This window comes from Strix uralensis, chromosome 2 (assembly GCF_047716275.1).
Source record: "Strix uralensis isolate ZFMK-TIS-50842 chromosome 2, bStrUra1, whole genome shotgun sequence".
NCBI classification, from domain to species: domain Eukaryota; kingdom Metazoa; phylum Chordata; class Aves; order Strigiformes; family Strigidae; genus Strix; species Strix uralensis.
Window position 1 is genome coordinate 121,125,777 of NC_133973.1, and position 17,295 is coordinate 121,143,071.

The 17,295-nt window shown below is 40.2% G+C and overlaps 1 protein-coding gene across 2 annotated transcripts in view; it reads left to right on the forward strand.

Annotated features, from left to right (window-relative positions):
* The window catches only part of ALKBH8 (alkB homolog 8, tRNA methyltransferase), a 49,555-nt gene that overhangs the window by 7,506 nt on the left and 24,754 nt on the right, over window positions 1-17,295 (forward strand). For both annotated transcript variants that reach the window (XM_074860150.1, XM_074860151.1), the window contains 4 exons: window positions 973-1,104; window positions 1,979-2,074; window positions 3,461-3,565; window positions 6,622-6,692. In XM_074860150.1, coding sequence (XP_074716251.1) covers window positions 973-1,104; window positions 1,979-2,074; window positions 3,461-3,565; window positions 6,622-6,692 — 404 coding nt within the window. The remainder of the gene's footprint in view (window positions 1-972; window positions 1,105-1,978; window positions 2,075-3,460; window positions 3,566-6,621; window positions 6,693-17,295) is intronic.

Consider the following 17,295-nt stretch of genomic DNA (forward strand, 5'->3'; position numbering starts at 1 on the left):
AGCACACTAGTCTTTGTAAGTAGACACAGAGGATGAAAGCCAGAATCGAAGATTCAGGACATAAAATAATCTTTGCTCCTTGTATTTCATGATGGGATACTCTAATTTGAACTCCTTTACTTGGAGGCAAAAGGAAAAAGGATTTAGGTAGTTTCCAGACCATTCAATACTGCACATGAAGGTTTTGTGATTAAGGAGCTAAATTGGGACCCAAGAGATCTCTGGACAGTTCATTGGATTTCTTGTGTAAGCTTAGTCTTGCAATCTCTATCTCAACCCCAGGAAGGAAAATAGGCACAATATGATTTCTGGCTTTTTTTTTTTTTTTTCCCCGCTTCTCACCAGGCTTTTTTTATGGCTGGCTATAAGCTATTTAATACAAGAACTGTTGTTCTTTCTATGAGCTTTTAGAGTGTTCAGTGAAAAGGGTTTCTGGTGCTGGTCTGTACATGCTTTTTAAGCTATTAGGATAGCAAACTGAATGTCCCTCCATCACCAACATTTTGTGTTCACTTAGGTATAGCATTATACTCCTCCATATTTGATTTCAGACTGCTTCTCTGGACAGAGAGTAAACCTGGTAAATCACCAGAGTTCTAGAAGATTAAAATGAAATACAGGTAGAATCCTGAAGTGATTGGGAAATTATTTTTACCATTATTTTGACAGGAAAATCACAAGTGGTTTTGCGTTTGAGTAGTGTGGAATCTTGTTGGTCTTATGCAGTAAAATTTTTAGAAGGTGTTTTGCATGATGCAAAACTTGGGCCTTATCCTGTTTTGTCGTGCCAAAAAGGGATCATTCATTCACCAAATAAGACCCCAATGAGGGCTTCATTGTATCATTAAAGTAAATATTTCTACAGCTGTACTGTATTCTCATACATAGCTTTAACCGGTCAGATGGAATAGGGTACCCATGGTTTTGTTTTTTCTAAACAGTGACGGTATTCTCTTTTTCCATACACCCTAGTTTTCTGGCAGAATGCTGCTCCTACAAGCTTGCCTCCAGGCCTGATGGTCATTGAAAAGATTATTTCTCCAGAGGAGGAAAGGAGGATGTTGGAAAGTATTGACTGGACAGCAGATGAAGATACTCAGAATGGTGGGCAAAACCATAGGAAACCAGACCTCCCATACTTTTATGCTGTTTTTTCCTACAGTTTCAGTTGACAAGAAGTCTCTATCTTGGTAAATGTATTGTTTGAAATCATTGTGTATTGGTTCTTAGCATTTTAGAAGTTTGGTCTTACATTGTAGGTGATGAACTCCTGGGTCAAGTGGTCTGTATTGGTATTCTGGTATGGATATGCTTGAATAATGTTCCTGCATTCAGAAGCATTTAAGGTCTTTTTTAGATGTCTTTTGCCAAGCACAAGACTGTTCTGTGAAGGTTACCCTTGTAATTTGATGTCCAGCTGAGGAGCTGTGTCTCCTCTTAAATCAAATAGTCAGTGAGACACACATTCTGGATGTTTTGGTGCTTTCACTTGGGCTCTGTGGAGTTAAATATCTTAATAAATGAATTGTTCTTGGAATTTGCTTCAAGGTTTCTGGGTAAATTTTGTTCCTTAGAACAACACAAGAGGTTATATTGACCTTAGCTAACATGTAACTTGGTGACTGGTGAAAGTGAAGGAGCCTGGTGTATCCACAGGATATCAGTCAAGTGCAGGTTCAGAGATCAGGGCAAGAATAAAGATGCATTAAACATGGGTCAAGAGAATTGGTACTCTCTACTTCTTGCATGTATAGAAACACCATCAGTTTGACTTCAAACAGCAGTGAATGTGATACTTAATGAAATACAAAAGGTAATAAGGCAGAAGAAGTGTGCGCTGTGAAGGACAAGGGTCACATACATTGTGTTAATTAAAGAATGTTTGTGTTAACGGGTCAGATGGAATAGGGAAGAATAGCAAATTGCCTACACTGTTTTATGTAGTCTAATCTTACTTCAAATTTGTGTGTTTTTACAGCCCAGAAGACTTTAAAGCATAGAAGAGTAAAACATTTTGGATATGAGTTCTGCTATGATAACAACAATGTTGATAAAGACAAACCTTTACCTGGAGGTAAGAACTTCCCTGTTAAATCATACTTAATTTTGCACTGATGTTTGAAGCATTATATAAAGCCTTTAAGCCTCACTGAGAAATGGATGTGAGATTCTAATTAAAGGAGTGGTGAGATTCTCATGAAAGGAGAGCTTTCACTGCATCTTAAGCACACACTGAACCGTTCTTTTCAATGAGATCCATTCCAAATTACTGTGAGTGCTTGAAGCTTGTTTTCCAATCAGTTGCAGCCCTTTATTGAGGTCCAGTCAGATCAGGCTTTTGGGTTTGTAATTGTCATTCTTTTTAAGCTTTTGTTTCATAAAATAATTATGTGTTACAAATTAAATATTTGTTTGGGGGGTTGTGATGTATCTTGTGTATATTTATCTTGACTAGCTTCAAGCTTGCTGGATTCACACCAAAATAAAATTTCCTTTGGACTGAAAGCAATTTTGAGAAGGTTTGAATAACTTATTTGGAGTTGAGAGCTGTGAGTCAGAGCAAAGCGAGTGAGTCATCTTATAGTCTTAGATTTAAAAATAGTAAAATAGGGGAGTTAAATTCCTGTTAAACTTGAAGGTGTTTAAGGTGACGTACGTGTACTGGGTTGGATGTAGCTTCCAACAGAAGGATTCTGGTTATATTGCTGTTTTAACAAATTAAGCTATAAAATCATTGATATTTGAGCTGTTCTCTAGTTTCACAGCTAAACTATTTTGTGTGAGAAAAGCATAAACATTTCATTGGGGGAGAGCAAATAGAAAATAAAAGTCAGTAGATTCATGGAGGGGCTATTACTGACATGTTTGTGGGTGTTGCCTCCAACAGAATTCTACAATGAAGTCCTCAGGTAAAATAGCACACCAAAAATTCAGTGAAGGACTGTAACGTTCATTCCTATTTCAAGACCAGTTGAATCTCAGCAGATTTTTTTTTGGTGATACTTAATCTAATTCAGTAACAGCTTTTTAGGGAGTAAGTTTTTTGGAGAGCTCTCTGCACAGCTTCTGACTTTCTGCATAATAATTTTGCTTCTTGAGTGCAACTTTTTTACTGTAGTTGGTGGAAACTTTGCCTCTGATTTGATGTGCTTTTATTTATGCATAGAGATAGTGCAGTTTGTATTTGTAAGGAGTGATCCAGTTCTGAATGTGGAGGCCTTGGAGGAACAGTCTTTCTAATTGGTAGATGTTATAAATATATCGGGTTTGCACGTCATGCCCCCAATTCTGATGTGTGTGTTACAGCAAATGCAGAGTAATCATTACTGAAGATGGACTTACATATCTACAAAGCTGTTTCTGTGTATTTTGTCCAGTTATTATGTTTATTGTAAATAAAAAGGATAAAAATGTAAAAAGATATCCTGTCTTGCTTACAGTTTTTTGTTTCTATGACTAGGTCTTCCTGAAATTTGTGACCTATTCTTGGAGAAGTGCTTGAAGCAGGGATATATCCAACATAAACCTGATCAACTGACTATAAATCAGTATGAACCTGGACAAGGTAAGTTTGTTTATCCTTCAAAAATTATGAGCTCTTTACCTTACATTGTGATTTAACTCTGGTAGACAACTAAGCGTCACACTTGCTCACTCCCCCTCATTGAGCTAGGGAGGAGAATCAGAAAGATAAAAGTGAGAATACTCATGGGTTGAGATAAAGACAGTTTAATAAGTTTGGTTTTTTTTAAAAAAGGAAAGAAAACAAAGAAAAATAAGTGATGCAAAAATACCCCCAAAACAGTTGCTCAGTACCAGCCAACCAGTGCCCAGCCAGTCCTTGAGTAATGGCATCCCTGGTAAACTTCACCCCTAGTTTTATTGCTGAATGTGATGTCATATGGTATGGAACATCCCTTCGATTAGCTGTCCCAGCTGTGTCCCCTCCCCACTTCTTGTGCACCCCCAATGGACTCTGACAGGGAGGTGTGAGAACCAGAAAGGACCTTGATGCTGTGTAACTAAAACATCCCTGTATTATCAACACTGTTTTCACCACAAATCCAAAGCATAGCACCACACAAGATACTGTGAAGAAAATTAACTCTATCCCAGACAAACCTGTACAACTTAACTGAAAATCAGGAGGGAGTATCATCTACATGTGACATGGTATAGGAACAGGGTTTAAGCACATGCTTGGTGTATTTCCTCTGTGACCAGAGATACCTTGAATCAAAACTGAAGTCTTCATACTGGTTTCTGAACCTGGGAACTTGTGTTAGGAAGTACAGTTTTTGATACCACTGTTATGGAGATTGATGGTGTTTCAGAGTCCAAGGCCATAATATGGAAACTAACCATAAAAAGATATAGGAATAAATACTCACATTTGTTTTTGTAGTGAAGTGCATTTTTTCACTCCAAACTCTTCTTGTTCTCTGTACTGTGCATACAGTCTCCAGGAAACTGCTCTTGCTGTTAGCACATGTGATACAACATTAGTGTATGTGATATATGGACTTTTAAGTATGATGCAAGCAGTGTTCCCATATCTGAGGAGTAAGAAATGACTCTGTTTCTGTAATCTTTCCCAAACTGGAGACATCTGAAGAGAAATTTGCTTCTAATCACACCTCTAGGGAATAAATGACATGCTGTGCTTTTTGCTAAGGTCAGTCATCAAGGCTAAGTATCTGGCTTGCTTTCTAGAGTGGATATCTCATTTGTCCTTAGGAAGAAAGGACAGCAGCTTTTCTTTCAGAATTAATGTCTGACAGCTAATACAGTGTCTGCCAAACAAGGGTCTGAAGAGCTGAGCCTATTTGTTTATGTATCTGATGATCTGTTAAATTGATACAGTCATGTACTTCTGGCTGGGTCATCAGAGGAGACTAGTTAGAATTGTAGATTTCTGTCAGGAAAAGAAGCTGTTTTTTTTAAAACAACAAACTCAAAGCAAAATACTCTTTAAGTGCAAATTGTTAGGATATGAATGAGCACAGAGTGCAGTCAGATTAATACCTTTAGAATCTGTGTTCTGAGACAGATTGTCATTGGAAATTACACTTGAGATTTTAAAAAGTGACTGATGACTTTGGGTATCTAAGCTGTAGGGGCCACACTTAAGACACATTAAATGAATTCTTTTTTGAGAGCACTTTTTTCATTCAGCGTCCTAATAATTACAGTTTAAAGTTGTAGATTTATACTTGAAAGCTACCATCCACTTTTGAATGCTTAGGTGACTGTCTCTTACCATGTACTGCATATATGGAGTATGAACAGCAGGTACGTAGGTCAGTGTAGTCTTGATTGAATTGTCTGGGTGATGCTGAAAAGAGCAGTAAATGTTCTTCTGTTGCATGGTGAATTGCACTGTCTTCAGGCAGAGTTTCAGTGCTTTATACTGAAGCAAAGTTATGAGCAAGCACAAACAGATAATGTGTCCTTGGTTTTCAAGTCTTGCTGATTTTTCTATCAGATTAAATGTTGACCTCATAAAACACTTGTATTGCTTTCACTGAAACTAGTGGAATTCAGAATATTTACATCTAGAGGTAAAATCTGGCATATAATAAGGGTGCTTTATAGGGCTGACTGACACTGTTAAGAGAAAATATTTTCAGCTCAGGAATTCAGTAGTGTCCAAAATGAACATGGGTAGAATTTTTAATAAGCAAATATAACTGTTTTGGTTTGGATCATGTAGGAGCTACTCTATCTGTCTGAGCCTGCTAGAGTGTCAAAGGAAGGTGTAGTTCTCCCAAGCTGTCTGCTGGCCTTGCTTCACTGCTGACTACAGTTCCCCACCACGGGGTGAGATCTTGCTGTGGCATGCACGCTGCTGTTTCAGCACTTGGTGTTAAAATGTGTGGTACAAGCTGTGGGGAATGGCAGTTTCTTTCCAATTAGCAGATCTGAAAGAAAGATTTTTAAAAAACCCGTAAAAATTACTGTCCCTTTGGTAATTCTCACCTATGTGTGTTTACTCATACACACACCAACAGATGTACTACCCAGGGGTTAGCCTAGCAATGGTGTATGGAGTTCTCCTGGGAACTGCAAAGCAGAGGCAGGGTTTGACCCTGACAGGGCCTGCGGTCGTGGTAGTAGGCCCTAATTCTGAAGCTGAGACCCATAGCACAGTCATTTTCTTAGCAATAGAGGGAGTATTTGGGATGATTCCTTCTCTGTGAAGAAAGTGAGGGAGAAATACATGATCATGGATGAACTAAGGCCCAAAATCACCTAACATACCATAACTGTTAGTGTTAAGGGCTAAACTGCCTAAGAGGAGAACATAGTGATTTCAGGTGCTGTCTGCAGCAAGGAGAGCATTTGGAATCTTCAGAGGGTGAGGCCTTTGGGTGCTCCGAACTGTCTTCTGGATATTTCCACTGATTATACAGGACACTTAGGTTAACTGTGTGCATTTAATCTGGGCATATAAATCAGACAATTGTCCTGAATTCTTTTGGAAGGCATCTGCCTTGTTTATGATAAGTTTTGTTTGTTCAACCGTACATACCAGTTTTCTGTATGGACATCCATGGAAATAGAGCTTGTTAACAGAGATGGCACTCTATTATACTGACTTTTTTGTTTTTTCTTATGCAGGAATTCCTCCTCATATTGATACACATTCTGCTTTTGAGGATGAAATAATCTCTCTCAGTTTAGGATCTGAGGTAAATTTAATGTTTGTATGTGTTTTGATGATGCTTTACTGAGAAGTTTCATTTTTATATTGTTCAATACAAGTTAATTTGATTTCCCATGTTATCTGTTCACACTCATCTGAGTTAAAAATCAAACATGTAAGGTAATGTCAGTTGCTAATTGAATAAGTAACTGCAATGAGATGTTGTCACTGGAAGATTTGCCAGTGATATTGGTGATACCCTGTTTTTAAATCTTAGCATCCAGTTCTCCATCGACCTTCCTTCATTTTGTATTCATCTTAGAAAGCTTGTCACTTCTGTTTATGTTTCTACTTCCATTTTTCCCGGTGTCATCCCCTGTTCCCTTTGGTCTGCATAAGCCTCCCATTATTTTTATATTCAGTACATTACAGAAGGCTAATGTAGATGTATTACCTGTAGAAGGTCCAGTCAAAGTCTAAACCCTACTGAGCTGGTCGTGGTGCAGGCAGAGGTAGACCCTGATCCTGTGTAGACAAAGAGGGGGAAGAGAAATGGAAGAACAGTGGACTAGTATGAAGTCATGCAACATATCAAGAATAGGGCTGAAAACAGTCCGTATCATCTAGTCTCAGTGTTTTAATTAATGTCTTTACTTTTACTCTATTTGGATTCATCTGCTGCATCTGTTCCCATCCTTGTTTTACAGATCTATTGTTACCTTCTCTACCTTAAGCAGTACTGCAGCAAGTCTTTGCTACTTGGCCTTCTGTATTGAGTTTGTGTGGCAAGGTTTTGGTAGCAGGGGGCTACAAGGGTGGCTTCTGTGAGAAGCTGCTAGAAGCTTCCCGTGTGTCTGACAGAGCCAATGCCAGCCACCTCCAAGATGGACCCGCTGCTGGCCAAGGTCGAGCCCATCAGTGATGGTGGTAGAGCCTCTGGGATAACATATTTAAGAAGGGGGGGGGGGGGGAACCCCCAATTGTGCAACAGCAATTGCACAACAGCAATTGCAGCTGGAGAGTAGAGTGAGAATATATGAGAGCAACAGCTCTGCAGACACCAAGGTCAGTGAAGAAGGAGGGGGAGGAGGTGCTTCAGGCACCAGAGCAGAGATTCCCCTGCAGCCCATGGTGCAGACCATGGTGAGGCAGGCTGTGCCCCTGCAGCCCATGGAGGTTAATGGTGGAGCAGATCTCCACCTGTAGCCCGTGGAGGACCCCATGTTGGAGCAGGTGGGTGCCCAAAGGAGGCTGTGACCTGGTGGGAAGCCCACGCTGAAACAGGTTCCTGGCAGGACCTGTGGAGAGAGGAGCCCACGCTGGAGCAGATTTGCTGGCAGGACTTGTGACCCCATGGGGGACCCACGCTGGAGCAGCCTCTTCCTGAAGGACTGCACCCTGTGGAAGGGACCCATGCTGGAGTTGTTCATGAAGAGCTGCAGCCCATGGGAAGGACCCATGTTGGAGAAGTTCATGTAGGTCTGTCTCCCAGGGGAGGGACCCCATGCTGGAGCAGGAGAAGAGTGTGAGGAGTCCTCCCCCTGAGGAGGAAGGAGCAGTAGAGATAATGTGTGGTGAACTTACACAGCCCCCATTCCCCGTTACCCCTGTGCTGCTGAGGGGGAGGAGTAGAGAAATTGTGAGTAAAGCTGAGCTTGGGATGAAGGGAGGGGTGGGGGGAAGGTGTTTTTAAGATTTGGGTTTATTTCTCATGATTCTACTCTGATTTGATAGGTAATAAGTTAGAGTCAAGTCTGTTTTGCCTGGGATGGTAACTAGTGAGTGATCTCCCCCTGTCCTTATCTTGACCCATGAGCTTTTCATTATATTTTCTCTCCCCTGTCCAGCTGAGGAGGGGAGTGATGGAGCAGCTTTGGTGGGCACCTGGCATCCAGCCAGGGTCAACCCACCACACCTTCCCATCTTCCTGTGCATTTCTTGAGAGGGTGTTCTACACACCTGCAAGGCCTTCTTCCATTGCTTGGGCTTTTTGTGACAGGGGAGTTACATTTATTGCTGTATATTCCCATGGTGCTGGATTACTACAAGCTTAACAAGGCTAAAAACAGGTTATTGCAGTGGGTAACAAAGGTTTGTCTTTTGAATCTTACCACTGAAAAGTTGTGAATGCTGGATGAGAATGATCTAATCTGCTACTTGTTTTTTCTGGCAGTGGTGTGCAGATGACACAGATGTGTCTGTTTATGGAGTTGTACCTGTATTATCCATAGCATTCTCCTGTTACAAAACAACAACTTTGATTATTGCTTTTGGTTTGCCTTACTCTTTAGGCAGAGAGAGAACATGGCTGGATATTCTGAGCACTGACATTTTTTGAATCTTTAGTCTGGGCTTTGGTATTGACTTTTACTTTTCTTGCAAGTTGTGTAGCGGATGTGGAGCTCCTGGGACTAGGGATGAGTCTAAGGAAGGACAGCTTTTTCATTAACGTCTGTGGCAGTGGCACGTCTGTGTTCTTGGTTGCTTGAAAATGGGGATGTCAGTGTTGCCAGTCCTCTCAGCCTGACCATGGATGTATTTGTCCACCATTCACAAAAGCATCCTCTCTAGAGTAGGAACGTCTGTTAGGGTGGTATGCACAGTGACAGTAGAGTTCTTGCTGCTCTTGTTTTGGAATCTCCCAGTCTAGGGTCCACTTCCTCACGTGGCTTCTGCACTTAGCCTTGTCTCAGAGATAGTGTGTTCTCCTCTGTTCAACTGCAGTGTTGTCTTTTAACAGTGCCAACACCTCTATGCTAGGTAGCACATGGGAACATCAATTTCTTTCATGCAGTTTTCTTTCATGCAGATAATAAGGCTTTAATTGATCTTCTGTGCAGTTTAACTTTTCTAATGCATTCAGAGCAGCACAGCAACAATAGATGTCCCTAACTTACAGCTGTTCCTATGTTGATCCTGTAAATAAAAAGAGGTTACTTTAGTTTACTTTATAAAAACTACATTGGTGCTGTAATTTTACGTATTCTGCCTCAGTCTGCAGTCCGAGGCTTTCTTACCTTTTCCATTGCAATTAAAGGGCTGACTCTGGCACAGATGCTCTGTTACCTCATTGATGAGGCACCATAGGCAGTGCATTTGTAGACAATTATATTACAGCATACCTTTGTGGTAGTTTCAGAGATGGCCAAAAGAGGAGTGATTTTAATCACCTGAGACATACAAACCTTTCTGGCAAGTGGACTGCCTGGAGCATTATGATGCTGTTAAAAATTAGAATGAGTACATTTCAATCAGGGAAACAGCCAGACTTGGGCCATTTCTAGGTGTTTCAGGCATAGGCATTGGATACAGTTTTTAGATAGCTCTCAAGTTTCAGTGCCTTTTCCTAATGGGCCATTAATGCACTTTTCAGGTGTAGACAACCAAAGCACACATGTAGTAAAACAAGCCAGTGGCTGATGAAATGCTGCATTATTTAATGGCTTTTCTTTCTGGTACTTTTACAACTTTTTATGATTTCTTTTAATTTTTTTTTTTTTTTTGTGGACTTAGCTCTTCATCTAATTTTCAAATGTAAATATCAGTTGCAGTAATAGGTGAGTTAGCTACTTTAGGAGTGAAGCCCCCTACTCTATTCCCATTAAAGCATACCATGTACAAAATTTACATACTCTGATAAATAATTGGAGTTGCACATACAGCAACAAACTTTCGTATCTGTCTCTTCTCTCTGTTCTTCTCTCTGTAGTATGACTATTTTTTTTTCACCTGATTAGGCTGCAAAGTAATGGAAAACATACATAAATAAAGTCTTATGTCTTGTCCTTTCTTTACTCTTCTCAACAGTAAATGCACACATTTAAATAAAAAGTGCCGTAAAGAAATAACCTGGCAGCCCAGCTGGTTCCGTGTTCTATTTCAGAAGTTGGCTAACCAGACACTTCAGAGGAAGAAAAGAAAGCAGAATGTGTCATGTAGTTTATTTGTATACTAAGTCATGGAAAGAGCTTTTCTTTCATTTGTTTGTATGCTTGTCCTTCCAGAATCTGAGCCGGGCAGATTCTAGTAACTAGTAACCAAAATAAATGCTTTGGCTTATGAAAAAGTCTGTGGCAGCAGAGCAGTGGACTAAACACAAGTGCCTTCCTAGCCTCGTGCTTTAGTTGTCAGCATAGGTTCTCAGACTTCTTATATCATCTTCACAGAACCACAGCATTGTTTAGGTTGGAGGGGACCTGCTCAAGCAGGGACAGCTGAAGCAGGTTGTCCAAGACTGTGTCCAGTTGTGTTTTGTATATCTCTGCAGCTGGAGATTCCAGAACCCCTCTGGTCAAGCTGTTCCAGTGTTTGACCTCTGTCACAGTAAAAAAAGCTGTTTTCTTGTGTTTGATGGAATCACATGGGTTTTAAATTGTGCGTATTGTCTCTTGTCCTGTTGGTGGACACTCCTAGGAAGAGTCTGGCTCTCTCTTCTTCATTCCCTCCCGTCAGGTATTTATACACATTGATAAGAGCCATCTTATCTGAGCCTGAGCCATCTCTTCTCCAAGCTGATCAATCCCGGCTTGCTCAGCATCTCCTCATATGAAGATACTCCTAAATCAACTTCATGGCCCTGTGCTAGACTTGTTCCAGTAAGTCTGTATCTTTCTTGTAGTGGGAAGCCTAGTCCAGTCCCATGTCACGTCCCGCTCAGGTGAGGGAGACAAGTGACTCAGATTTGCAAATCCCCAACGGAGCGGACAACAATTCTCCAAGTCCAAGCATTTATTAACTACCCACAATGTACTAATTGAACACATGATAATTGGCTAAGTATATAGCAAGTTGTGGCAAGTCCAATTTTTTTCTACAAACTTGATTTATGTTGAAAAAGGAAGTTATTGGCACATGGCATATATGTTCATTTTAAATATATGTTCATAAATGAACAAGCAATCTTGAGAAGAAAATAAGGGCATGATTCTTCACAAACACTGTGTTTATCTTGCATCAGATAACCTACAACAATCCAAATTCTTATGCTTGTGTGAAATGATGTGGAAATGTAGGTGTGAGATTCTCTTTCTCAGTCACATGGGACAGCTTTGTCAAGAGGCATAGAGAAACCAATTTTGTTCTAGCTGGTGCAATACATTGTGTTTTGGGGAGTTTACAAGACAGATTAAACTTGATTTGAAGGAGAAAAATCTCATTATTACTTTATAAGATAGGCAGAAGTACAGAAGCCACTAAATAGTTTGAGGGCAAAGCAATGGGACATGTGATATGTCTTGTTCCATAATACTCCAGGAAAAGTAAGGGTCTCAGGCTAATCACTTCTCTGGTTTTGACCCATTTTGTTGGCATCTCCTGGGAAACTGAAGAATAAAGTGAGACTTCTAGAATGTCCTGTGGGCTTGTAATGGCATTTTATAAATCAGCACATTCACTCTTTATAGGAGGTGATACACTGAAAATATTAATGAATATCAGTTTCAGTGTTGTGTTATTGAATACAACTTTAATTCAGAAGTTGTCATAGTAGGAGAAGAAAGGCAGTGGGGTAAATCTAGTGTGATGGTTACTAAGCTTAATGGTAAACCCTATGACCTGTGTCCATAAATTTGAACAAAGTACTGCAAAACAGGGAACAGTCTTTTCTGTTGAGAATTTTCTGGTTTTATTTGAGTTAGGTGTTATTTTCAGTGCCTCCATTTGGTGTCTCTAAAGATACGTAATTTTGCAGTATTTCATCTTAGGAGACTGGCCAAGTTTGCAGCTGTCTCAAAAAATCCTAGTTAAAGCCTGTGTCAAATTTGCTTTTGCAGGTTTGTAGCAGGAGCTTGATCAATATTGAGATTTCAGTTTTTCCACTTTTCCTAATTTGCCATTTTACATGCTGTCATGTAAGCCTTGATTCATTAGAATTTTAGAAATACAGAGGGAGCATTTCTATAATGAGCTAAGTAGTGCTTTGAGCGTATCCAACCCATAAAAGAAGTTTCCCTTCCTGGCTGATGAGGAGGGACACCCTGCAGTCCCTCCTCATCGGCACTGCCCCATTCTGCCCAAGACTACTGGGGGATGCCCACTGCCCTATGCCAGAGGGTGAAATGCCATCATAGTTTTCCTGAAGGGTGTGTTGTGTTGGCACCATACTATGATTTATGTTGTTCTGTCCCATTTTCCGACTATCCAGCCCTGATGTGGAATCCCCTGGCTTGTCATTCTCTTTTCCTCTTTGAGTGCCTTAGTCTGCTTCCTGTCCCTGTGCCTTGGCCTGGCAGGAGGCTGTATAAACACTGAGAACTGCTGTGATGCTCTGGGTTAGCCCCTGACCTAATGTCTGCGAAAGGGGAGCTTCAGAGTTTTGAGTCAGGTTTGTGGCTCAGGGTTAAATAGTGGGGCTGTGTGTGGATCATCCTTGATCTCTGCCTAACTTCTGTTCATCTGAACACATACTCATCATGTCTTAGCCTGCAGATACTAAGTGCCTTGATCTGTAAAAGAAAAGCCGTGACTCTCAAGCCTTGAAACCAGAGCAATATTACAAAGAAAATCTCCAGAAGACCTTTTGAAATATGTATGACTGATGGTTGTCCTAGAACTGATAGAATGAGGCACACCACTATTACTCATCTCAGGCTGATAAGTGATCATTTTTCCAGCACTTTTGCTTCTTATCTGTTGATCTATTTCTAATCTGTCTTGGTTAACAAACAGAAACCTGTAACTGCTATAGCAGCAGCTGTTTCTGTAATAGCTGCTTGAGAGATTTTATCAGGAGCCTTTAGAAAGTCTAGATTGTACCCAGCCTTTGACAGCTAGCACCTGTTTCATGTCTTGTATGAGCTCTGACAAGGTAGGCAGGCACTGGATATTGTGTTAAGTCTGTGTCCCACTCTTATTTTGTTTATCTTGGTTAGTTGCTGATCCAGTTTAATTTATTGTTTACATTTACATTGCTTTATTTTTCTTTTAAGGGAAGGCAGAAGGCATCTTACCTACTTAAGGAATTACCCTGGTAGTGGCTATACCAAAGTTTTTCCTCTGTCCATGCTAGCAGCATGACTGTAGTAGGTGAAATTATAGTAATAGTGATCAATATTTAAAAAGAGATTCGATTGGCAGAACCAAAATGTCTCTTAACCCAAATGGAAGACATTCTAGTGCTGAGTTTAGAAGTTTGTTCAAGTGAGTCTGGTGGGATTCCCGAAGCTTGATAGTGTGCTTTTCAGCTCTGTTAGACACATTTCTTGAGCTGTACCCTTCTTACAGTCATGAATTTTATCAGTTCTTGAAGAAATCATTTAGCTGGAAATCCAAAGGGACTATGTTTATAACTGTATGCCAAATTTAGTTGGTTTGTTCCATTTAAAATGGTATTTAATTTTTGAAAACTACTGAAGAGCTTCTCCAGCTGAGAAGTGCCCTGACTACCACAAGTTATATGCACCAGGCTTTATAAATCTGCCTCTCCTGTTTGCATTTACTCTGTATAAATATGTCCTCTGTGTGTGTTTCTGTCCGTGTCATCCCATAATGTACTGTCATTGATTGGATCAGATACATGACCCATCAAAATCAAGGGAGAACTTTCTGTTGATGTAATTGAACACTGAATTGTGCCCTCTGAGATAAGTAGCAAAGCCTGCAGCCCTTCATGGGAATATTTATAATAGTCTTACTGTCTCTTTTGAGGAAGGTGAATATTCAGGAAACATACTGTTCTGAGTTTTTATTTGTGCTGGATGTGTCTTCCCCATTTGCATACAGGATTCTGTTCACAGCTATCGATGTGTCCTGCTGATGTTTCCACCTGATCAGTTATTTTAACTTTTGTAAGGATCTTGAAAGCCCAGCTTTCATGTAAATTGTTCAGAGGGAACCTGTCCTGCAATACCTAATTGCCTCCTTCCACAGCCTTGGTTGTTTCTAGGCTAACTCCTATTTTAGCCAAAGGTAACAACAGCGAGGCACCCACTGTGTGCAACTAATGCAGAGGAGCATTTGTTTCTCAAGTGCTGTAGGAATCTGCTAACCAATCTTGATTTGCACTGAGATGCTACAAGACGAGCATTTGGACAGAATTGCCCCCAGAACAATGATACTTGCATTATTTCTCTGGAAGCTGTGTGGCAGTAATTTGTTGAGAAATGAGACAGCGTCATGGAGATCTTACCTTCTCCACTACCTCCACAGCTAGTTGGGAGGAAGAAGATCAAAGCTGAGCTATGACAGAGCCTGTATATTAAAGTTTTGTATGTAAAAATATTATTTCTTTTTTCTCCCATTTCATATTGGTGAGACATGATAGTTTCCAAGTGCTTCTTTGTATGAGTTGTCCCTGTGGTGAGTCTCTGAGCTCTGGTGTTTACTACCAATGGGCCAATACTGGGCAAATAGCTCGGTAAAACTTTGTCTCCTGTCTCCCTTTTGTTGGATTCATACCAGCCTTCTTTCCTCTCTACAGAAGAAACTTGTCATCTCCTGTAACTTTCCATAAAGCTGTTCCCCACTGTGCAAGGCCTAATGAGTCCTAAATGGGCTAGAATCCTACTTCAGTGCTGAGGAGGGAAGGGCAGCCTGTAGTCTGACTGCTGTGGGATCTCTGATCAGCAGAATAAGCTGTGACTTGCTGAGATACTTCTGGGTCTGCTAGAGTGGGAAGTTCACTTACTCCATTCTATGTAGCAGTTTTGTTTCTTACATGTGGTCCATTTTGGCTGTTGAGAAGGAAGTCAGAGCTGTGGCTCCTCCTGTTCATACCACTTTGCTTTCTTCCCAGTCAGTTGGTTACTCTTTTAAGCATCCCGTGTTTTCTCTGAGTTGTCAGTGTTGAGAAAGGGATGTGGGAAGAATGTTCTTGTTGTCTCCTGAACTCCTCTGGGCAGTTGCATCAGCAGTGCATCTGAGGTGAATGTGGAAAGAGACAAAAGAAATTGCAGTTAGGAGGAATTTGAAAATTAAGTGCACTCAATATCACATGGAAAAATACATAGAGATGCTGTGAAAAATGTCATATAGTTCCAGTTAGTTTTCTCACAATCACACTAAAGTCCTACTGTGAGTGAAACACTTTCTGAAATGTTTGAAGTCTGCAGTAGGGACTTAGGATTTTCTGACTGTGGTCATAGCTACTAAATAATGAAGGAAAACTTCTGCATAATTCCTTTACCAACTTGATTCTGTTTGAACAGAACCTGTTGTCTCCAGGCTTTTTGCTGTTTCTGTAGTGTACTTATTTTGTATGCTGAGGCAGCAGCATTTCATTTCCAGTTCTCAAACGTCTGGCTGTTATGGCTTTACTGTGACGCACAGATACAGATACTGAATTTTTCAGTGGAAGCAAACGTACTCTAAAAAGTGTCTTGCTATTGCTAGAGATTTCTAATTGGTTTTCATGTTATAGGAAATATGTAGGTAGATAACAATCTTGAAAAAATTTTAATTATGATGCATGTTATTGCTCTTTTTAAACTAAAACTTTTTTTTCCTCTTGTTCTACTTCACTTCCCCCATGTACCCTTCACTATGATACATGAACTACTTTTCAGTGGTGGTGAGATGAATTAACTGTTTAAATATGAAGCTGCTGTTTACTCCTGTTGAAAATGTAATCATTGTAATAGAAGAAAACTAACAGAGCGTTTAAATTTACATTTCAATTAATATTTTTACAGCTGAAATTATCTTTGAGTCAGGTTTTGGATTGTCACTCTTGATATACAGTTCAATTTATTTTTTTTATTGAAACCTCTATTGTTGTTTGAGTAGCTACTAATTTATTTTTTTCAAAGAATTTTAAATTTCTTTCAAGAGGTTTATCAGTGGAAGTTACTTCTATTCTCCATATTATTTTTAGAAGATCAGTACTTGATGCATGAAATGGAATCCTGGTGTCTGCCACAAATTAACAGCAAACAGGCTGAACTCTGGGGCATTAAAAAGTCGTTATCTTTAGCTGTTGCATTTCAGCTGTACTTCAGTTCGGGAATTCAATAAAAAAATCTAATTTCATTAGCCAGTGATGTCATCTCTATTGTCATAGGAGCCTATTTTAAGACTGTGGCAAATTTCATGTAGAAATGACAAGTAGTTAGTCAATGATAGTCACAAGTAGCCTATAAGCTTTGAACTGGACTTTTATAATACCAGTAAGTGTAGCAAATGGGGGTTTGAAGTGTGTCTGCATTTAAACTATCTTTACAAATCTGAGCATTTTGCTTACTGCAGTGTTCTGTTTCTGTTTTTCTTTCCAGCTATGTTGAGTGTTTCAGGAGGAATTTCTCCACGGAGCTCTTGTTTCTGTAGAGCTGACTCTGGAAATTTTCATTGAGGAACTGGCAATTTAGAGTGGTTAAAAGCGTGCTGGAGCCAGAGCTGCGTCAAGCCTGCGATGCTGACACACTTAACAGAAAAATTCTGATTCAAGGCAGGGGAAGAGGTGTGCTCTTAGCAGAGAAGCAAATAAGCAGTCAGCCTTGTGGTGCAGTGCAGGGGCAATGCAGGTGAAGCTCTGGTCTGTTTGCTGGGGCAACAGAAGAATGGTTCGAAGGAACCAAGGTTGATGGTGCAGCTGAAAGCAGTGAAAACTGGACACTTCAGTTCCTTGTGGGGTGTTCTTGTTCCTGCCCCCCCCCGCCCCCCCTTCTGGTGTACACAGTAATCATTCTGTGATCTCTCTGCAGTTCATGCTCATGCAA